The sequence below is a fragment of the Theropithecus gelada genome, chromosome 6, assembly GCF_003255815.1.
Source record: "Theropithecus gelada isolate Dixy chromosome 6, Tgel_1.0, whole genome shotgun sequence".
Taxonomy (NCBI): domain Eukaryota; kingdom Metazoa; phylum Chordata; class Mammalia; order Primates; family Cercopithecidae; genus Theropithecus; species Theropithecus gelada.
In genome coordinates, this window is record NC_037673.1 from 156,620,077 (window position 1) to 156,643,025 (window position 22,949).

Sequence of the window (22,949 nt, forward strand, 5' to 3'; positions counted from 1 at the left end):
CTTTACAAATAACTGTACTTAAGGAGACAGTGTTATACCATGTCTAAGTGTGGAAGCTGGGGAGTTGCTAAGCCTACATGTTATAGATGCTCCTATAACTTTAGGGACATCGTGGCACTGGGCATACATCTGAGCTTCGGCAAAATGACGAGACCTCATACACTGTCCTTCAGAGCTGCTTGGATAAAGCCAAAGACATGAATGTTTGTGTCATCCATAAATGCTGAGAGTTGCAGTTCCTACAACATTTTATGTAACTAAAAGTAGGGGAGAGTGCTTTAAGAAATGTTGCTGGCCAGGCGCAGTGGCTCACATCTGTAATCCCAGCACTTTGGAAGGCCAACGTGGGTGAATAGTTTTAGCCCAGGAGTTCGAGACCAGCCTGGGCAACATGGCGAAACCCTATCTTTAGTAAAAATACAAAAAATTAGCCAGGCGTGGTGGTACACACCTGTAGTCCCAGGTACTTAGGAGGCTGAGGTGGGAGGATCACCAGAGCCCAGGAAGTCAAGGCTGCAGTGAGCCAAGATGGCACCACTGCATTCCAGCCTGGGAGTGAGACCCTGTCTTAAAAAGAAAAAGAGATGTTGTCGGGCTTAGTAGTTATTTCTGGTGCCCCTTCACTCTCTGAACTGGCCTCTGAGACTACTGGTAAGTAACATTTCACTCAACTTTCAAGCTAGGATCTAAGTTGGTGCAGGAAGACTAGGCGCAGGAGCTTTTTAGAGGCATTTTACTGCCTGAATAGATAGTGGGAGGAGAAGCTGGCAGCAGGCGTCAGATGTAAACCTGATGGAAGATATATTTTTGCAAGCATGGTCTGATCCCAAGAAGTAAGCAGGCCTGCAAATCCTTTTACCACCAGTTCTGTAAAACTTGGGATGTCAAAGGGAAAGGCTATGATAACAGACCCAAGAGGACGGCTGTTAAGACAGCTGTGGAAGTTAATGGCTGCTTTAATCTTGGAAAAGATCTTTAAGAGGAAGAGTCCAATAATCCCCCAAGACCAAAGTGCAAATCTGAGACACCACATAGGATGGGAAATATCTCGACAAGCCCTCATCCGTTTCCTCTGCTTATCTGTGCTCTCTCCAGATTGCCCTTGGCTTAAGAGGAAAGGCTGGAGCTGCTGGCGCTCAGCTGCGCAGCCCCCGTTCAGATGCAGCCTTATGAGCCTGCAGCCTGTGGTCACTGCCAGCTGGATTGTATGTTCCTTCCTGTTGTTTTCTGTGATCACTTCCCTTCATTACTGTGCCGGTTCCCTCCCTATGCTCGTCCCTCCCCTTAAGAAATACAGGAGGGACGAGGATAGGGAAGAGAAACTCTTCCTCTAACCTTATCTGTGGCTACTGTGTACTTGATACATACCCACACAATCCTAGTCAACTCTCCTTGAAGTGATTTCAGTTAGGGATTCTTTCCAGCCTGCTTCCTCGGTATTTGATAGTAACAAGCTTAATCCTTCCATCACCTGGATTTCCTTTTAAAAAGTATGTGCACATTCCACCAGAAGTGGCTGAAAAATATGTTCCTTCAGTGAACTGCACAATTAAAAGCTGTACAGGGAAAGGAAGCTATCATTTGCAATCACTTCCTCCTGTTGTGTGCAGAGCTATCCTGACCTCACACTATACCAGATCCATTAATGCCTCTGAAAATGAAAAATTGATTACTGTGCTTGCTTCGACAGCACATATACTAAAATTGGAAGGATACAGAGAAGATTAGCATGGACTCTGGGAAAAAAAGTCAATTAAAAAAATGGATTACTTGCTACCAGCCAGTCCAAGAAGTAGGGTGAAAATAACGTTAGCACATGAGAACGACTGCTTACAACCCTTCAAGGGGCAGTTTACGGGCTGGGCACAGTGGCTCATGCCTGTAATCCCAGCACCTTCGGAGGGCGAGGTGGGAGGATCGCTTGAGCCCAGGAGTTCAGAACCACCTGGATAATACAGGGAAACCCTATCACTACAAAATAAATTTTTTTATGTTAGCTAGGGGTGGTAGTGCATACCTGTAGTCCCAGCTACTCAGGAGGCTGAGGCAGGAAGACCACTTGAACCACAAGGTTGAGGCTGCAGTGAGCCATGGCTGCACCATTGCACTCCAACCTGGGCAACGGAGCGAGACTGTCTCATAAATAAATAAATAAATAGCCAGATGTGATGGCAGGCGCCTGCACTCCAGCCTGGGCAACAGAGTGAGACTCCATCTCATAAATAAAACAAAAATTAGCCAGGTGTGATGGCAGGTGCCTGCATTCCAGCCTGGGCAACAGAGCAAGACTCCATCTCAAAAATAAATAAATAAATCAAAAATTAGCCAGGCATGATGGCAGGTGCCTGTAATCCCAGCTACTCGGGAGGCTGAGGTGGGAGAATCACTTGAACTCAGGAATCAGAAGTTGCAGTGAGCCAAGATTGCACCATTACACTCCAGCCTGGGCAACACAGCAAGGCTCCGTCTCAAAAAAAATGTTAGTTTATGAAAATGAGTGAGAGAGCTCGGCGCAGTGGCTGGACGCACTGGCTCATGGCTGTAATCCCAGCATTTTGGGAGACTGAAGTGGGAGGACTGCTTGAGTCCAGGAGTTCAAGACCAGCCTGGGCAACATGGTGAGCCCCTATCTCTACAAAGATAATTTATTTTTAAATTAGCCAGGCCTGGTAGTATGTCTATCTGTGGTCCCAGCTATTCAGGAAGCTGAGGCCAGAGGATCACCTGAGCCCTGGAGGTCGAGGCTACAGTGAGCCAGGATTGCACAAGTGCACTCCAGCCTAAACTGTGCAAGACCTTGTCTCAAAAACAATACGACTAAAAAGAGTAAGGATGTTCTCTATTTTTACATTTCAAAGCATCAGAATTTTCAATCTTCCTGGCCACAAGTTGGTACTTGTTAAAGCTAGGTTGGGTACACAGGGGTTTGTTTTACTGGTCTACTTTTACAAATATCTGAGATATTCTACAATAAAAACATTAATATCGCCAGGTGGGGTGGCTCATGCCTGTAATCCCAGTACTTTGGGAGGCTGAGGTGGGCAGATCACCTGAGGTCAGGAGTTTGAGACCAGCCTAACATGGTGAAACCCCATCTCTACTAAAAATACAAAATTAGCTGGGTGTGGTGGCGCATGTCTGTAATCCCAGGTACTCGGGAGGCTAAGGCAGGAGAACTGCTTGAACCGGGGAAGTGGAGGTTGCAGTGAGCTGAGAATGTGCCACTGCATTCCAGCCTGGGCAACAAGAGCAAAACTCCATCTCAAAAAAAAAAACCAAAAAATTAATATAAAATTTTCTTCTAGTTGCCCAGTCCTCTGAGATCTGCAAGCTAGGAATACGTGCCATCATACAAAAGTTAAGTTCTATCAGCCAGAACTAGAAATATGATTCCCTGCCTTCTTTTTCCTTTCACTCAAGTGGAAACTGGAAGCTCCCATTTCCCCCTTCACTAAGGCACAACAAGGTCTGCTGCCTCACTGCCAAGGAAGCCCACAGCAAGTGATCTGTGCCAGTGACCCAGTGTCAGCTAGTCTTCATTTCCATCAGTCCCAGCTGCCGGTTCCGCTTGCAGAAAAATATGGCCTATTAAGGTGGGAACCACTACTAGGCACTGGGCTCATCAGCCATCAGTCGTCATGACAGATGTGAAGGGAATCCCCACCCAAAAAGGCTTCTGGAGAAACTCTTGGTTTCAAATGTGAAGAGGTAGATTTGAAGATACTGGAATCTCACTGTCCCTCTGCGGCCTACAGTACCAGACTGACGTCCACATCAGAGACATGCCCCCCTGGACTCACACCCAGCAACTGCCACGTGCTGTCTGAGCCAGTGGCAAACAGCTTCCACTCGGTGCCTCCCACTCAAAGTCAGAAATCCACAAACCTGAAACTCCTCAGGGATGGGAGTAAGGGAACAGAGGTGGGGAAAACAGTAATTAAAAATCAAAGGAGTAGGTTTTCCTAGGCTATACACAGTACTTGATCTCAAGTTTGTAAGGCGTAGTTTGATTGCCCCAAAATTAAATGCTGTTTGCAACTTTGCCCATAAACTTAACTGGGAGAAAAGGGCTGATAGTTTCGTAGGGCAGTGTGGTACTTTGATTGGATTCTGAATTAGCATCAGAGGCTGGAGATTATAGTTTCAGCTTGTGCTACAGAAGCTCGTCTGGCCCGTCTCATTTCCCACAGATGTTAAGAAAGCCGAATCTAGGCATGTGAAGGGTCGTATCCATCCTTGTCTTCTGTAAGGCTGTTCTTACTAAAGGCACTGGCTGTGCTTTTCTGGGCACTAACATGTCAGGCTCTTCTTTTACCTCAGGGCACTCCACAATGATGTTACAGTTCAACTTATGTAGAAGATCGCCCAAATTTTGAGCTGCCTACTCAGGATCCAGAGGACTTAGGCACTGAGCTAAAACAAAACTCAGAAACAGTGGATTATATTCTAATTAACAACAAAAATTCCTGGCCCGGCACAGTGGCTGACACCTGTAATCCCAGCACTTTGGGAGGCCGAGGTGGGCAGATCACGAGGTCAGGAGTTCAAGACCAACCTGACCAACATGGTGAAGCCCTGTCTCTACTAAAAATACAAAAATGAGTCGGGTGCGGTGGTGCATGTCTGTAGTCCCAGCTACTTGGGAGGCTGAGGCAGGAGAATCGCTTGAACCCAGGAGGCGGAGGTTGCAGTGAGCAGAGATCGTACCACTGCACTCCAGCCTGGGTGACAGAGCAAGACTCCGTCTCAAAAAAAAAAATTCCTAAAAAAAAAAAATTCCTGACATCTTCCCAGGGGTTTCAGCCTTGGCTGAGTAGGAACTGAAGAGCTTGGTAAGATGGATTTCTACACCCCATTTTGCCAATGGGGCTACTGTGTGACTTTGCTGTCAAAGGTCATTGACAGAACTGATATCAGAATCCATGTCTCCTACCTCTTTAGACTAAGGCAAGTTATTAGTGTAAAAACATCTTTTTCTTCTTCTTCTTCTTGAGACAGAGTCTTGCTCTGTTGCCCAGGCTGGAGTGCAGTGGCACTATCTCGGCTCATTGCAAGCTCCGCCTCCTGTGTTTACTCCATTCTCCTGCCTCAGCCTCCTGAGTAGCTGGGACTACAGGTGCCCGCCACCACACCCAGCTGATTTTTTGTATTTTTAGTAGAGATGGGGTTTCACCGTGTTAGCCAGGATGGTCTCGATGTCCTGACCTCATGATCCACCCGCCTCGGCCTCCCAAAGTGCTGGGATTACAGGCGTGAGCCACCATGCCCAGCCAAAAACGTCATTCTTTGAACATCACCAACCTGCTTTCCCTCCTTTAGACAGCTGCTTCTACAAACTTGCCTCACAAGGAAATGAAAGGGCTAACCCTGAAAGTACTCTTAACACTTAAAGACAATGTTTTCCCACTGTGTTTGGCCAGCTCTCTCTTCTTCTGGCACAGTTTTCCTGAATCATACTCTCCTTCACCCCAAGCTCAATACCTTCTTGGTACCAAAGCAAAGGAATTGTTAAGGCCATGAAATTTCATTCCAAGCCAAGTATGGTGGCTCACGCCTGTAATCCCAGCACTTTGGGAGCTCGAGGTAGGCGGATCACTTGAGGTCAGGAGTTCAAGACCAGCCTGGCCAACATGGCGAAACCCCATCCCTACTAAAAATACAAAAATTAGCCAGGCATGGGGGCAAGCACCCATAATCCCAAATACTCGGGAGGCTGAGGCAGAACTGCTTGAACCCAGGAGGCAGAGGTTGCAGAGAGCCGAGATCGTGCCACTGCACTCCAGCCTGGGCAACAGAGCAAGACTCCGTCTCTAAATAAATAAATCTCATTCCAATTAAGCAAAGATTTGGCAGCATGCTAATCACTAGAGAAAAGGATCCTTAAAAAACAACATATGGCCAGGCACAGTGGCTCATGCCTGTAATCTCAGCACTTTGGGAGGCTGAGGCGGGTGGATCACCTGAGATCAGAAGTTTGAGACCAGCCTGACCAACATGGAGAAACCCTGTCTCTACTAAAAATACAAAATTAGCCAAGCGTTGTGGCACATGCCTGTAATCCCAGCTACTCGGGAGCCTGAGGCAGGAGAATCGCTTGATCCCGGGAGGTGGAGGTTGCAGTAAACCAAGATCACGCCACTGCACTCCAGCCTGGGCAACAACAGTGAAATTCCATCTCAAAAAAAAAAAAAGTCCAGGCACAGTCACTCACGCTGTAATCCTAGCACCTTGGGAGGCCAAGGTGGGCGGATCACCTGAGGTCAGGAGTTTGAGACCAGCCTGACCAACATGGAGAAACCTCATCTCTACTAAAAATACAAAATTAGCCAGGGGTGGTGGCACATGCCTGTAATCCCAGCTACTCGGGAGGCTAAGGCAGGAGAATTGCTTGAACCCCGGGGGAGGGAGGGCGTAGTAAGCCAAGATCATGCCATTGCACTCCAGCCTGGGCAACAAGAGCAAGACTCCGTCTCAAAAAAAAAAAAAAAAAAAAACCTCTTTATTCAAATAATTTCTTATTCTGAGAAAAGAATCATGGCCAGGTGCAGTGGCTCATGCCTATAATCCCAGCACTTTGGGAGGCCAGGGCAGGAGGATCACTTGAGTCCAGGAGTTTGACACCAGCCTGGGCAACAAAGCAAGACCTAGTCTCTATTATTTAAATTTAAAAAAAAAAAAAAAAAAACTTTACCTGAAAGAGGAAAAGTGAACTTACGCTTTCTTATGTGAAGGCCAGCATCAGTAAGATTTTCAGTTGCATCTATGGGTTGCATCACTCATTCCCTGCATCTTGTAGGAGTCGTGTCTATAAATATACTGATATACATGACCAGGATTAGTGTGAGTCTCCTGTAGGCCCTCTCAGATAATGAGCACATGGGTTGTTAATCTTCCCTGGTTCTCTCTGTTCCATTTTCATTAGTGAGACGTTTGAGAGAAAAAAGATATTAGCAGAGCCAGATTCCTGTGGTCTCTTTTTCATACTCATTTAGATAAACTGAAATGGGAGAATGTTTGAGATTAAAGCCTTCATGTACTCTGGAATAACAGGCAGCCAAAGGATTGCCTTTCTGAAACAGAAAAGAAAGTACATTGACCTAAGTTGCTGGGCCAGTCCTGTGAACTGTCTGTAGGTTTGAAAAGGCTCATTTCTCCTGATAACCAAGTGTTTCTGATTCCTAGGCCAAACCCTCGACCTCTCACTGAATGTGCTGGGCTGTTCAAGAAGCGACCATCTGTCCATAAGGGCAGGATTCCTTAAAATTAAAACAAAGGAAAACAAGACAAACCCAGCAGCAGGCATGTAATTACATCCAACGCTGAAGGGTAGGTTGTTTCTGTCAAAAAGCAGTTATGTTTGTGCACAGGGTCCTAATTAAACTGTTCACCCTTTCTCTATCTTTGGTCATAAAGAGGTCCCATAAAATCTCCTGCAGGTTGTTCTCCTTAGGAAGCACTGCTACTCAAAACAGCTCCCTAAAGTACAGCCAGTGATTGAATTTTAATAGCAAAAAAAAAAAAAAAAAAATTTTAAAAACTAACTCCTAAAAAGTAAACATAGTTTTTAAATAACTAAATTTTTAAAAAATCAAAGACTTTATTGGATAAAGGTTACACAACATTCTTTAACATTTAAAACTCTGAGCATACTTAAGATGAGAAACAATTTTTATCATTCAAGTCTACAAAACAAAATAGGCTTATGAAGATTGAAGTACAGACAAAAGGTAGCATGAAGCAAAGCTTAAATATTAAGCAACTAAAGCAATGAAAGTGAAATAGCAACATGGTAGGTCTAGATTTTAAATACCACCAAGTTTCATTTTTTAAAAAAGGAAAATCTGGTTTGCAACAGAATACCTTTGAGAATATGCCATGAGAGAAAAAAAATATTTATATACTTATAACCTGATCTCTCCCAATTCTTTTGCTTTATATTATTACTTCTTGGTCATTTCCATCACTCTACACAAATAAAGAATTCTAAAGCTTAATTAAAAATCTTGATTATACAATTCATGTATAATTCCACCATGGTTTGGGAGTTATCTGGTTCCTGAAGTGAGCCTGAAAGGTACTGCTGGTGTTATGTATCTGAAAGAACAAGACTGACCCAAACCAAAGCCCTAGGCCATATAGAGTAGGGCACCCCTATAGTATAGTTCATGTCATCTTTAGAACTCCCTGCTGCTACAGTTCCTGAGCTGATTTTTTTCTGACTTGATAAAATATATAATGACTTCATAATATGTAATTTTCCAAACAGACAATTGTAGAATGCAATAAAAACTTCAAATTATTTGCAGTATAATTAGAATTTGCATTAAGCTCATTAGACACAAGACTGCCTGCCTCTTCAAGTTGTAAAACAAATCATAGGTGTATTAAATGTTTTCAAACTCACCCAGAACCCTTTGGTAATCCTAAGTCTGGGGTTATTAGGTAATTCCAAACTTACACAGGTAACATTATGGAAAGTCTGACTACTTGAGCCAAGTGCTCAGTTACCTGTTATGTTGCTTCATATGAATTCTAAGGGTTTTTATTTTTTGGCATATTTTCCCTTTTTTGTAATAAGTAATCAATATGGATTATCTTTCTGGTTTAAAAAATAAATCAGTATTGCCACTAAAAAACTTCAGTTTTATTATTATTAAAAGTACGGCACCATCAAATATAAAATGCCTTAAAAATGTAGTACTAACAGGTCCATCTGGTTTTCTCATGTTTTCTCCATTCATTAAAAAAGAAAAATTAAGGTTTTTTATAATATTTACCAAAGACAAGAAAAAAATTACAGTCTCTATTAGTAAGAATTCATGCTCCATGCATGAAAAGTTTGACACTGTTTTAAAGGATCCTGTTCCTGCCACTTGTCCCCCAGGGCCAAGTCCTACTGACACCTGTTAGAATTTCTTGCACTTAGGAGGGGCTTTCTGGAGAGAGGTTCACATCAAAATTTAGACGCTGTCACCTTTTTTGAACTAGATAAAACCAGTAAGGATACAGACAATAATAAAAGGCTTTCCAACCCAGCAGAATTAAGAACTAGCTCTTGGAGTATACATTTGCACTCCAAGATCAACACTAGCCTATCCTCTTTGAGTCAAAATTTGAAAGGTAAGAATGTAATTATGAAAATGTGCACAAAATGTTAAATACTAGTGGCAAATAAATATATCTTAATATGTTCTAACAAGCAAACATATATTCAAGATAATACAGCCCTGCTTTATTAAAGAAGGAAAAGATCCAAATTTTGTTTGTGGGGTGGGGTGGGGCACTTTGCCATCCTTTCAGCAGAATGTTATTTTCTGTTGTTTCTACTGGCACCCTGAAGGAAACATTGGCCTTGGCATATGTGACTATTGCTGTTTCATAGAAGAGCCATTTTAGAAATACCTTTGCTTGTATCTGAACTGATTAACCTAAACCTTGGAGAAAGCACAAAGTTTAAGTATGAAAAATAATTCAGCATTTCTGCATCATCCCATGTCTTTTAGGCCTGTCCAAACTGTACTGATAAGAACTTCACATTCAAAAGAATTTACTGTCAGTGTTTCTTCATACATAAAATTCAAGTGAGTTCTTGTGTGTGTAATTCACATCATTTTTCTCCTCATCTCATGCATGATTTATTGCAATAGTTTATTTTTTATAAAATATTCCCTAATACCTTTTCTTCGGTTTAAGATAGGACAATTTGCAAGTGCCCCTTTATAGACTTGTTTTTAACCACTGCCTTAACATTTACTTCTTAGTGCAGCTTTAAAAACTCCAATTTCATTCAGTCCTGATGCTCTGGTGTTCTCTGTGTCATTGTGGTACAGGTCCATGAAACCAGCAGCCTGCTAATGTCTTTGTGCTGAAATATAGTAAAGAAAAGGAAGAAAATGTAGTTAAGCACAAGTAATTATATGAGGAAAAGATGTCCTTGTTGTTTAAGCCCTACATAGACTGTGGGATCACACCTGATTTTTTCTTTTAAATCGGTTAAACCTGACCGATGTTGTTTTAAGAAAACAACTTACTGCCACTCTAAACCAGCAGAAATATTCATGTTATTTCTGAAGTATTATCAGGCCAGTTTCCAACACAAGTAAAATGGCTGTCATTTTTACATAATCAATGTGCACTTGAGTGTTTTTTTAAAAATACTTGCTTATAAATATCTGCCTAGTAACAGGGGAATTTTAACTTTGTTCTTTATATTGCCATTTCACAGTATAATGCTGTGAGAGTCAGTTTAGTTGCTGGGGACTGCTATGAAGCACCAAAGGCCTTCTACTAGCACAGACTAGCCTACAGTTTTAGCAAATTTATAAACAGAGCCAGGCTATGTACAAATCAGCAGCAGGTTACACTGTCCACATACTTGCAGAGAGTAAAAAAAGAAGGGAGTGGAGGGTGCCTCCCCAGAAGTAGACACAGCACATCAGAAGGCATCAAGAGCACCATTTTGATACTAGAAGACAACACATGTACACTGGTTAGACTGACCTGTATCCCTTGTTACACCAGCAAACCTGATTATCAGCAGAGGCCTCTTCACCATACCTCCAACAAGAAGCAGGACTCTAAGCGCAGTATTTATAAAGGGCAGGGCTTATAAAAATGACTGCTAAATAGCATGACCAGAATGATCAACACTACCAACCTCCCTCTAATACTACGAAGTAGAAAGATGCCCACGGAAACCTTCTACAATCCCTGATTATGCCTCTCAAACCTGGAAACCCAAGTACCAACATGAGTTTCAATTCCAAAAGAGATGATCCGTGGAAAGAAAGATGAATTTTTTGGTCAAATGCATTTTTAAACCAAAAATGGTATTTCAGTGGAATGATAACAGACACAACAAACACAATGCAACAAGGAAAACAGAGAAACCACCCCATCCTTCCCATTATTTAACTTCCAAACATTTCACAGGAGGTATCTTCCCCATGATTGACAGAACTGACTTGATTTTGTGTTGCCTTCTGGTGTTCCCATGCTTCCTTCACTTACTAGATTAAGGCCTACAAAATACATTTCACAGGGTATTCTATCACGTTTCTCCTCAAGCAATGAAAAGTGACCTCTAGGGACAAATACTACACACATCAAGATGAAAGGTGAATGTAATCCTTGCTTCTGGAAAAAAAATCAAAGACAAAAAAACAATGATTTATGCTGTTTTGAAATTTGACATTCTTGGCCGGGCGTGGTGGCTCAAGCCTGTAATCCCAGCACTTTGGGAGGCCGAGACGGGCAGATCACTAGGTCAGGAGATCGAGACCATCCTGGCTAACACGGTGAAACCCCGTCTCTACTAAAAAAAACTACAAAAAAAAACTAGCCGGGCGAGGTGGTGGGCGCCTGTAGTCCCCGCTACTCGGGAGGCTGAGACAGGAGAATGGCATAAACCCGGGAGGCGGAGCTTGCAGTGAGCTGAGATCCGGCCACTGCACTCCAGCCTGGGCGACAGAGCGAGACTCCGTCTCAAAAAAAAAAAAAAAAAAGAAATTTGACATTCAGCTCAGTTTTTACTTTCTAAAACTAAGATACTGTGCTAATATGATTGCAATACTAATAGATTCAGGCTCACACAGAACTTTGGAAGCAAATGTTCCCATTTTATAAACTGAAAGAAAAAAAGGTAAACACCCAATCCCATGTACAATTCCATTTCCTTCTATTTATGACTCTCAATATTTGGCTTCAATTTTAGTGAGGCCTGTTCAAGTTCAGTTAAAATCTATGGCAGGAAAGGCAAGGACTCAAGCAGATCTTACTATTCCTATGAGAGGTGCAGAAAAATAAAAAACACTATTCCCTCAAGAGATACGCATCTTAAGGGTGGCTACCACTCCTACGCAGATAAGTGTCCAAAATCCCAGCTGCAATCTCTAATCCAAAATTTGCCATTCTGACCCAGGTTGCAAATTACAGCTTCCATGCAACTATACAGTTCTTCACTAGCTGTACAAACACCAGAGGGTTAAACAGCCTCACTTCAAGGAAGCAATAAAAGTAATAAGTTTCCAAGCAGTGCAAACACACAGAAATCCCTGAACTTTTCCTACCCTATAAGGGCCCAAAATAAGCCTTTTAGGCATTATCCAAAGAGTTATTAATAAATGTACTTAAAGAAATAGACTATATTTCAGCACTATCTTTTACCATCCTCTGGAATTCTGAGTTGCTTTATGTAAATGATAATGGTTTTGAGACTAACTCACTAAGAATATATATACATATATGTTTTCATATATATATTCTTATATATATATATACAGTTAAGAAGTAATGACTAAGAAGTTTAATGAATATAAAAGTGACAAAAAAAAGACTGAGATAGTGAAAAGATAAAAGAAATCCAGTATTTTTGACTTTCCATGGAGACTCAGTTGCTATTTGACATAATTCTGCAAGGTCACACCCAACTTCTACCACCCTAAGAGAATCTGCTCTCAATTCACGGAAGCTCACAGGAGACTCCTGTTTTTTGGCATGGCAGGTAGTATCAATGGAAAGTTATATTCATTCATTAAAACTATCACCTACACAAGGCACACCGGCTACCAAGGTCAATGAAAACTAAAGAAAAAGAACTAATGAATTCTTTTAAGTCTAGCCTAATCTACTTCAGGAATGATCAAGTGATGACATGATGCCCTCTTCACTTTGTGGCAGGGCTTAAAACAGACAGACCTGCCCGTTTCACTGTTAACTTCAATGCTCCCAGTCTGAATCCACAGTGGTCTGTCAGACACTGTAAGGGAGCAGCAGGACTCGTCACTGTCTGATGTAATAGCTGCCATTTGTTGAGACCTATGGTAGAAAAAACCAAGTTAACAAAAATAAAGCATTCGAGTTTTTTTAATCCATCCATTTTACCAAAAATAGTTTTAAAATAAGACCAAAATTCAGGTGAATTTTCATAACAAATTTATTCTGGATAACGTGCTGGCTTCACAGAAAGAGAAGCTTTGGTACTAAATGAAAACAGACTTGAGAGCCGCGTAGACACAACAGCCTTGGCCCAGAGAGGGCACTCTCTGGCTCAAGTCAAATCCGCAGCAAGATGCCATGGGGCACACCAAGATTCTGCCCTCCAAGCAAACTTACAAATGAAAGGGGAAATGCTAACTCACACTGGGTGTTCCTAACAAAAATTTCTTACTAATCTCACATTAGCCTAGTGCTGAAGAAGTCCTGATCTTCTCAGTCAGTATTCAGAGATAAGGCTGAACCTGTCATCCCTGTCCACACTATATAATTAATGAGCTCAATGACTTTTTTTTTTTTTTTTTTGAGACAGAGTCTGGCTCTTGTCACCCAGGCTGGAGTGCAGTGGCGTGATCTTGGCTCACTGCAACCTCCACTTCCCAGGTTCAAGCGATTCTCCTGCCTCAGTCTTCCAAGTAGCTGTGATTATAGGCGCCCGCCACTACACCTGGCAATTTTTTTATATTTTTAGTAGAGATAGGGTTTCACCATTTTAGCCAGCCTGGTCTCAAACTCCTGACCTCAGGTGATCCACTCACCTTGGCCTCCCAAAGTGCTGGGATTATAGGCGTGAGCCACCACACCGAGCCTCTTTTGACCCTTTTTAGCAAAATGACCAAGCACTGCCTGAACCCCTTTCCGCTTTAATCCCAATAACCACACTTGCATACTCTTCAGGACCTAAATTTACTGTGTGAAGTAATACCTCATTAAAATAACAGTTATAACAAGATAAGCTTTTTGATGACACTTAAGCTTTCAAAACAGACTTCAAATACTAAGCATAATTTAAATGAAGGACTGCTATCTTAAGCCTAATTTTTAAACATATTTGCTTGTTTGCTTACTTTCCTAACTATAAATAAAAAACAATTCACCTATCACATCAATGTAGTCAACTCTGGGATCATTAGTTAGATAACATCCAGTCTTTATAATCATTGTTTTTTTTAATCCTAAGTTAAAATTAGAAGCAGCAGTATATAATGAAAACCTTATAAAAGGCTTTTCTGACTCATCGAAAAGATTTTGTATACAACTGATCTAGAAAAATAATTCCCTCTGAATTTTAGCTCAGGGGAAAATAATTTTTTAGGTGAGATTTAATAAAGAGGTATTTATCCTTTTGTTCATGGAAAAACTTAAAATACTATCAACTATAACCCAACAGCAATCACACAATAAGGGAATCTGAGTGCAATAAAGAAATTATCTTTTGAACCTCTCCCTCTGCAAGTAAAACTTGTTAGGTTTCAGCAATCATTCTAAATCTCCTTTTCAACTTTAAGCAAGGAGAGCCAAGATGTATCAAAGAATGATCTCATCTTTCCCTGTGCAATTCCTCACCTGCAACCCCCTGAAATGCCAAAATATTAACAAGCCAGTCCCTGGTCCACAGTGCCTGGCCTGTGAGTCCTTTGTGCTAGTGTTTAAGATAATCTTCCCCTCAATGCTTTTAGGGCCTCGAGGCTTTTCTTTAGAAATTTACCACTAGTACAGGATATCCATTAGGAAGAGCCAAGGAGACCCAGCTGTGACGCAGTAAGTGGAGGGAGAGACCTATGAAAAGGCGGCAATTTCATCGGAAATTACTTATTTTGTCCTTTGAGAGAAAAGTTTAAGTGCAACAATGGCAACTATTCTTGGGAAGCAGCAGAACTGTAACAGGGCAAATCAGAACAGGGTAACCCTCAATCTCCCTCTTAGTGTGCACGAAACAAGTAGAGCTTATGCTCTTAAAGAAAGCCCACAATTAAAAACTAAAATCTTAAGAGCATTGACACGTACCTATTATCTCACTGAACACTCCAAATGCATTTTCTTAATACAGTAAAGCATGATGCAACATGAACAAGCAGGAAAAGCATCAACAGTATCTCCTCTTACAATAGCCCTTCTGGCTTTCTAATCTTAGTGCTATTTATCTAACCAGCTCTTTTACTGGAGTTTTAGACAAACTGCACGTACTTTTTCCCAGTATACCAGGACGCACACCAAGATGTGCCACTCCCAGCCAGATTCCTTGCTAAAAACTAAACTGTTGCGGGAGATGACAGATTTGTGATTAAGAACATCCCCAAAATGAGCCATGGGTAAAAATGACTATCCTCGGGAAAATATGGCCACACCACACACAGATCAAGGCCTTGGAATGTGTGGCATTTCCCTCCTAGAAAGAGGAGACAATCTACTCAATCATACGAGCAGCAATAAAAATGAAAATGTTCAAATCCTTTTTCACCATACTGCAAAACATTAAAACAGTAAAATGCTATGGTCCCAGGGAAACACAGCATCTATGCAAATCAGCTAATTTACCCAAAAGCTGACAAATGTGGCTTTGTAGTTCTAGCACATTTGTGAAGTTCTCCTAATAGGACCTCCACTACATTGAGCCCTACCAGCTCAGATACTTCTCATGTGTCATGGAAAGGATTCGGGATGTGCAGGGCATCTGAGATGGTCATCGGTCATTAGGACATGTCTGAACCAGAATTGCTCATCATTCATTCACAAGAAGACAATCATTTCTCCCCATGCCAGGCCCTGTGCTTGGCATAAGGGAGAGTAGAACAGGAAAGTGAGTGCCAGATCACTGCAATTTGTGTGTTAAATAAATGAATGGGGCAAGAGTTGAAATATGTTAACACAGGTCTCCTTTAACCATAATCTTCATGACCTTCGATTCAGTTAACCTCTACAAATGCCTATTAAAACCAGTGAGTTCATGCTACTTCCAGAGATTTGTGAATAATCATACTATGATTCTCGAAATTTTCAGGTACGAATAATATTGTTATAACATATTTTCATTTATACTGAGTATACGCTGCAGAATGATAGTATCAAAAGCTACCAGAATTGACTGTGCAACACAAAGTGATTGCAGTGGTAGTAATGATAGCAAGTATTTACACAGCCTCATGCAAGACATTTTTTTATTGCTTTAAATATTCTTTTAAATTCTCACAATTACCTTATGAGGAGATACTATTATTCTCCCTATTTCACAGTTGATGATATTGGGAGTAACCTGCCTAAGATCACATAATTTGTAAGTGGCTGATCCAAGTCAGGCTTTGAATCCAGCAAATCTGGCTCAAGAGCTTGTACTTTGAGCCATGTGCCTGAAAAGTGAAAGAGAATGGTTTTTTGCTCAATAAAAGCCTGCTATTAATCACTACTGTTGCAAAAATCTTTTTTGTGTTTTTTTTGAGACAGGGTCTCACTCTGTCGCCCAGGCTAGAGTGCAGTGGCACAATCATGGCTAACAGCAGCCTCAGCCTCCAAGGCTAAAGTGGTCCTCCCACCTCAGCCTCCCAAGTAGCTGGGACTACAGGCACGTGCCACCAAGCCCACCTTATTTTTTCGTTTTTGTAGAGACAGAGTTTCACCATGTTGCACATGCTGGTCTCAAACTCCTGGACTCAAATGATCCTCCTGCCTCGGTCTCCCAAAGTGCTAGGATTACAGGCATGAGCCAAGGCGCCTGGTCCTAAAAATGTTAATGAATGCTTAAACTCACCTGCATCACTGGCAAGTCATATATATACTCCTGAGTATCCATTTCTATCTTTTACACTCAACTCGATGACATTCTCACATTACAAAAAATTTTTCTGAGGCAATAAAAAAATTCCATCATATTTTACCTGACACTCCTAGGCTTTTTCAATAGCTTTTAAGTGAATCTAAATGAGATTTAGATTACTAAATTAAATACAAAATTACCTTAAATAGTAAAAAACAAAAAAAACAAAAACAAAAAAAAAGAAAAAGAAAAACAAGCCACCCTTGCTAAAACCTGATATGCATTTTATTTATTTCTATTTTTTTTGAGATGGAGTTTCGCTCTGTTACCCAGGCTGGAGTGCAGTGGCACAATCTTGGTTCACTGCAACCCCCGCCTCCTGGGTTCAAGTGATTCTCCTGCCTCAGCCTCCTGAGTAGCTGGGACTATAGGCACCCGCTACCACGCTTGGCTGATTTTTGTATTTTTAGTAGAGACAGGGTTTCGCCCTGTTGGCCAGGCTGGTCCTGAACTCCTGACCTCAGGTGATCCAGCAGCTTTGGCCTCCCAAAGTGCTAGGATTACAGGCATGAGCCACTGCACTCAGCCCCTGATACGCATTATAAGTACAAGGTTTTTATTTGAGAAGAGGAAAAAAGTGTGATCATAACAGGCTAACACTTCAGTTATGAAGTACTTGGCTTTTCCTTGTAGATACTGACAACCAGGATAGAAAAAATTATGAGAAGTTTTAATGATGGTTTCTGGTTAAGACTCAGATTTCCAGGCAGTATAAGGAAGTAACTGCCAACATTTTTTTTTTTTTTTTGAGATGGAGTCTCGCTCTGTCACTCAGGTTGGAGTGCAATGGCACGATCTCGGCTCACTGCAACCTCTGCCTCCCGGGTTCAAGCGATTCTCTTGCCTCAGCCTCCTTAGTAGCTGGGATTACAGGTGCGCACCAGCATGCCCATCTAATTTTTGCATTTTTAGTAGAGACAGGGTTTCACCACGTTGGTCAGGCTGATCTCGAACTCCCCACCTTGTGATCTGCCTACCTCGGCCTCCCAGAGTGCTGGGATTAACAGGCGTGAGCCACCACGCCCGGCTGTCACATGTCACATTCTTTTTTTTTGAGATGGAGTCTCACGCTGTCACCCATGCTGGAATGCAGTGGTGCGATCCTGGCTCACTGCAACCTTTGCCTACTAGGTTCACGCCATTCTACTGCCTCAGCCTCCCGAGTAGCTGGGACTACAGGCACCTGCCACCACGCCCAGCTCATTTTTGTATTTTTAGTAGAGATGGTGTTTGACCATGTTGGCCAGGCTGGTCTCGAACTCCTGACCTCAGGTGATCCGCCTGCCTCGGCCTCCCAAAGTGCTGGGACTACAGATGTGGGCCACCGTACCCAGCCTTTATAACCGTCACATTCTTATGATACAAAGAAACTTCCATATTTAAATAATGACTGTTTTCAACTTTTTTTTTTTTTTTAGACAGTTTCACTCTTGTTGCCCAGGCTGGAGTGCAATGGCATGATCTCGGCTCACTGCAAGCTCCACCTCCCAGGTCAGGTTCAAGCAGTTCTCCTGCCTCAGCCTCCTGAGTAGCTGGGATTATAGACACGCGCCACCACACCCAGCTAATTTTTATATTTTTAATAGAGACGGGGTTTCACCATGTTGGCCAGGCTGGTCTCGAACTCCTGACCTCATGATCCGCCCGCTTCAGCCTCCCAAAGTGCTGGGATTACAGACGTGAGCCACCACACCTGGCCAGAATATCAGAAATGTGAAGAAACAATATTTAGCTGGGTGCAGTGGCTCATACCTGTAAACCCACCACTTTGGGAGGCCAAGGCGGAAGTTACTGTTTGAGCCCAGAAGTTCAAGACCAGCCTGGGCAACATAGTGAGACCCTGTGTCTACAAATAATTTTTTAAAATTAGTCAGGTGTGATGGTATGTGTCTGTGGCCCCAGCTAAGAGGCTGAGGTAGGAGGATCGCCTGAGCCTAGGAGGTCGAGGCTGCAGTGAGTCATGATTATACCCCTACAGTCTAGCTTGGGCGAGAGTGAGACCTTGTCTCAAAATATATAAATATATATATATTTAATTCACCTTTAAACTGAGTTTGCAATTGGTCTGTTTTCAACATCAAAGCTTTATGGGCTGGGCACAACGGCTCACACCTATAATCTCAGCACTTTGGGAGGCCAAGGCAGGCAGATCACCTGAGGTCAGGAGTTGAGACCAGCTTGGCCAACATGGTGGAACCCCATCTTCCTGCCTCAGCCTCTGGAGTAGCTGGGACTATAGGCATGAGCCACCATGTTCGGCCTCATAAATAATTTTTTTGTCAATTTTGAATATGGAAATCATTTAAATTAGTAATGGAATTAAACTACTTTCCAAGTTTTATATACCATCACACTTTTTGCCATATTTTAATAATATGTATACCATTTTTTTGAAATTTACTTGCTTTTTCCACTTTTTATGTCAGTAAAGTTAATGGAAAACAAATATGCCTTGATATAAAAGTTTACATTACTGGAAGGGAACAGTTTTAACCAAAACCAACTAACTACTCGGTAAGTACAGTCACACTAATTCACCTAAAATTTTGGCAGTTACAGTTCTTAAAAATGGAGACACTGGCCGAGCACGGTGGCTCATGCCTATAATCCCAGCACTTTGTTAGGGGCCAAGACGAGAGAATCACTTGAGCCCAGGAGTTTGAGACCAGCCAGGGCAACAAAGGGAGACTTTGTCTCTACTAAACATTTTTTTAAAATTAGCCGGGCATGGTGACACGCACCTGTAGTCCCAGCTATGGTGGAGGTAGGGGGCTTGAGGTGGGAGAACTGCGTGACCCCAGGAAGTCAAGGCTGTGATCTCGCAACTGCATTCCAGCCTGGGCGACAGAGTGCGACCCTATCTCAAAAAAAAAAGTTGGGGGGAGCACCAATTAGCACTGTAAGCTACAGTCATTTCCTTGTATAGGACTACAGATTGATCAGGAAGGAATCCTGGAAGTGGGGCAATGCCAGCAGCATATTCCAATCATACCACTGACCAAGAAAAACACTCTTATAACTTAATTTCCAACACCTTCTAGAAAATGCCATCCCAAATTTAAAAGATTTCTATCAAAACCAAATTACAGATGGAAGGTGGTGATAGTTGAACAACATTGTGAATGTATTTAATGCCATAGAACTGTATAATTAAAAATGATTAAGATGATAAATTTTACATCTATTTAACCACAATTTTTCAAATACCACACAAAAAGATCACAGTGCTCCATTAATATAACAAGGAGAAAGTGATTTCCACACAATGCCACAAGGAAAGGCAAAAAAAAAAAACCTGTTTGGATCTATAAATGTTAGGTTTCTTACTTGAGTAAAGATAAGACAAAGAGTTGTTTATCTTATGTTAGTGTCAATTATCCATGGTAATGACACCAAAATACCCTGGAAAACTAAAAATACACAGATCAGCTATATCACTGTGACTTTAAACTTCCTATTCCTTCATTGAAAATGGCACAACAAAGCATATTACTATTAGCTAATGCTTTCATTTTTTAATCCTGTTCATTTGTTGAATGAAGGAATACAGTAAATCTACACAAACTGTATATCTGGAATATGAAGGGCCTATTAACTAAATCAGAACCAGGTAGAGGTAACTAATGCACCCTCGCCGTTTTATTTTACCCTGGAAACTGGCATGGCATCCTGTTTCTGAATTCCCTTACATCCAGCATGTTTTTTGTTTTGTTTTTTGAGACAGAGTCTCACTCTGTCACCCAGGCTGGAGTGCAACCTCCGCCTCCTGGGTTCAAGCAATTCTCCTGACTCAGCCTCCCAAGTAGCTGGGATTACAGGCATATGCCACCATGCGCAGCTAATTTTTGTGTTTTTAGTAGAGACGGGGTTTAGTAGAGACAGGGTTTTGCCATGTTGGCCAGGCTAGTCTTGAACTCCTGACCTCAGGTGATCCACCTGCCTCAGCCTCCCAAAGTGCTGGGATTACAAGCATGAGCCACCGTGCCCGGCCATATCTGGCATTTTTTAAGAGATTGTTTTAATAGCTGTAATATAAGAACAATACCAAAACAAAAACTACATTTGCCTCAACTTAGAAAATGAGTCTTCATTCTCTCTGGAAAATTCCCTATTGGAGGCCATCACTAGGCACAAATTCCTGAATCAAAACATTAATTTTTCTAGACATCTGCCCATCTCTTCAGCTGTAAGTACTAATAAAAGTGAAAGCATGCAGCACAGACCATAGAAAATTCCCAACTTCAAAGGGAAAACCTAATTTTAGATACAAATTACAGACTTAAGGTATTTCCAATTCCCAATTCAGTTATTCTACAGACTTGTGACCTTTTCAACATAACCAATTTTTAGAAAAGTACAACCTGCTTAAATAGGAGTGTAACTCAATTTAATATTTTGCAATTTAGATACTCCAGCTCACTAATGAAGATATATTCATTTAGTTGATTTTAGTATCAGTTCCCTGTTCTTTGCCTCCAGTCTGCTATCACATCAAAATTCCTGCTTTTTCAACTTAGTACCAATCTACAGTTACTATTTACAGATTTCTTCCCCATCAAAACCATCTGGGGACACACCACCAAGTCATACAAAAAGGCTTCAGACTAGTGAATCCCACTTTCTCTACCTCACTGATATATAGGGTTTTTTTCAGAGACAGGGTCTCACTCTTGCCTAGACCAGAGTGCAGTGGTGTGATCATAGCTCACTGCAGCCTCCAACTCCTGAGCTCAAGCCATCTTAGCCTCCCAAGTAGCTAGGATACAGGCGAATAGCTGGGACTATAGGTGTGCACCACCATGCCGGGCTAAGTTTTTATTTTTCTGCAGAGATGGCAGGGGGGACAGGGGTCTATGTTGTCCAGATTGGTCTCCAACTCCGGGCCTCAAGCAATCATCCCACCTTGGCCTTCCAAACTTCAAGGAATATGGGAATGAGCCACCGCACCTGGCCTCTCACAGATAATTGTTTGTGGTCTTTGGTTCCACATCTGTAAATGTGAGTTGAATGGATGTTCCTTCCAAATGATTAGTCAGCTTCCTGGTCTATAAATTCTAGAAAGTAAAAAGGGAAAAATACTCTGATGCTTTACATTTCTGAGAATTTCCAGAAATAAAGACATTCTTAGCTTTCACAACTCTTCCTTCACTTGGTTTCTCCCCTTGCCAATCCTTTGTTTTAGCCATGACCGTTACTTAAGCCGCAGATTTGGTCTAAGCCAGTTTACTCCCACTGCAAAGGGAAAAAAAATACCCACTTCTGTTATCTCCATATCAAGAATAAGTGCCTTTTATCATTTCAAAGAGAAATATAAAGTGGCTATAACTACCCAATTCAACTATATCTCCATCTGCAGTAGATACTGGACAAATGTATCTAAGACATTTCCATTGGAACAAAAGTTTTTAATATTCAGCTATTAGAGTTTAGAATACACATTTAAGATTAGAGAGATTCTTTAAAACTTGCTTCCCTACTGAAACTACAAATGAAATATGCCAGACTGCCAGTTTAAAGCAAAGGGGTCATTTGGCATAATATCATTTGTGATATGCTCAACCTTTTCCTCAAAGGTGTGTTCTACAAAACTGAATGTTATTTTATATTCAACAATCATGATTTTTTTTCCTTTCTTCTCTTTCCCCATGGCTTCTGAAACAAATCAAATTTGGTTTATGCCACAAGAGCACATTTACCAAGCACTTGACCATATTAGTAATGTCCACTTCAAACCACTGTTAAGATAAAACTCACCCGGATCATTACACACAGCCTTGGAATTACATGTTTTGGTGATTTTTAAGTCTTTCTGAACTTTAGATTTCAAACTTTTAAAAACACCTGAATTAACAAGTTCATTAATCTGAAACAAATACTTGGAAAATCTTTTAGGATAGTTCCTTATAACTTCTCAACCACACTGTGAATTTCAATCAAAGAATTTTTTTTTTTAAGTATAGTTGTTTCTGTTTGCAGGAAAGAATATGTTCTACTCAAGTGAAACATGTTTTTAAATTGTGTGTTCATAATAATCAAAAAGCATTGAGTTCCCCAGAAGAAATTCCACTTGCTTTTGCAGAAATTCGTAACCAGTTCATAACCTTAAGAAAGCTGACAAGACTATTGATTTTCAACCTCCATTAATCTTTTCATTATGCATTCCATAACTATTTCAAATTGGATTTAGAAATCCACAAAAACTGCTAACACTTTGAAATTTCTAAAAGTATTGAAATTAGATATCCAAAAGTTGTTAAGACACAAAACGTATGAAAGCAACTTTAAAAATCTTGAGATAAACTTGCCTCCACAGCAAATCAGATATATTTCTCACTACTAATACAAAGCTAAAAATGGAAAATAA

At 41.4% G+C, this 22,949-nt stretch overlaps 1 protein-coding gene and 1 non-coding gene across 6 annotated transcripts in view; one reads left to right on the forward strand and one right to left on the reverse strand.

Moving 5' to 3' along the window:
* The first annotated feature begins 1,674 nt into the window (after positions 1 to 1,674).
* On the forward strand, positions 1,675 to 1,776 carry LOC112627211. Its single transcript, XR_003120068.1, has one exon. It is a non-coding gene; the product is annotated as a U6 spliceosomal RNA (small nuclear RNA).
* Positions 1,777 to 7,573: 5,797 nt separating this feature from the next.
* PWWP2A (PWWP domain containing 2A) overlaps positions 7,574 to 22,949 on the reverse strand; it is a 48,231-nt gene continuing 32,855 nt past the window's right edge. For 2 of the 5 annotated variants that reach the window (XM_025389290.1, XM_025389287.1), the window contains 2 exons: positions 12,697 to 12,816; positions 7,574 to 9,865 (listed from right to left, as the gene is read on the reverse strand). In XM_025389290.1, the coding sequence (XP_025245075.1) occupies positions 9,852 to 9,865; positions 12,697 to 12,816 (134 nt within the window). In that variant the 3' untranslated portion in view covers positions 7,574 to 9,851. Of the gene's footprint in view, positions 9,866 to 12,696; positions 12,817 to 21,532; positions 21,640 to 22,949 lie in introns of all 5 variants that reach the window. The other 3 variants (XM_025389291.1, XM_025389289.1, XR_003119976.1) reach the window with 2 other exon arrangements.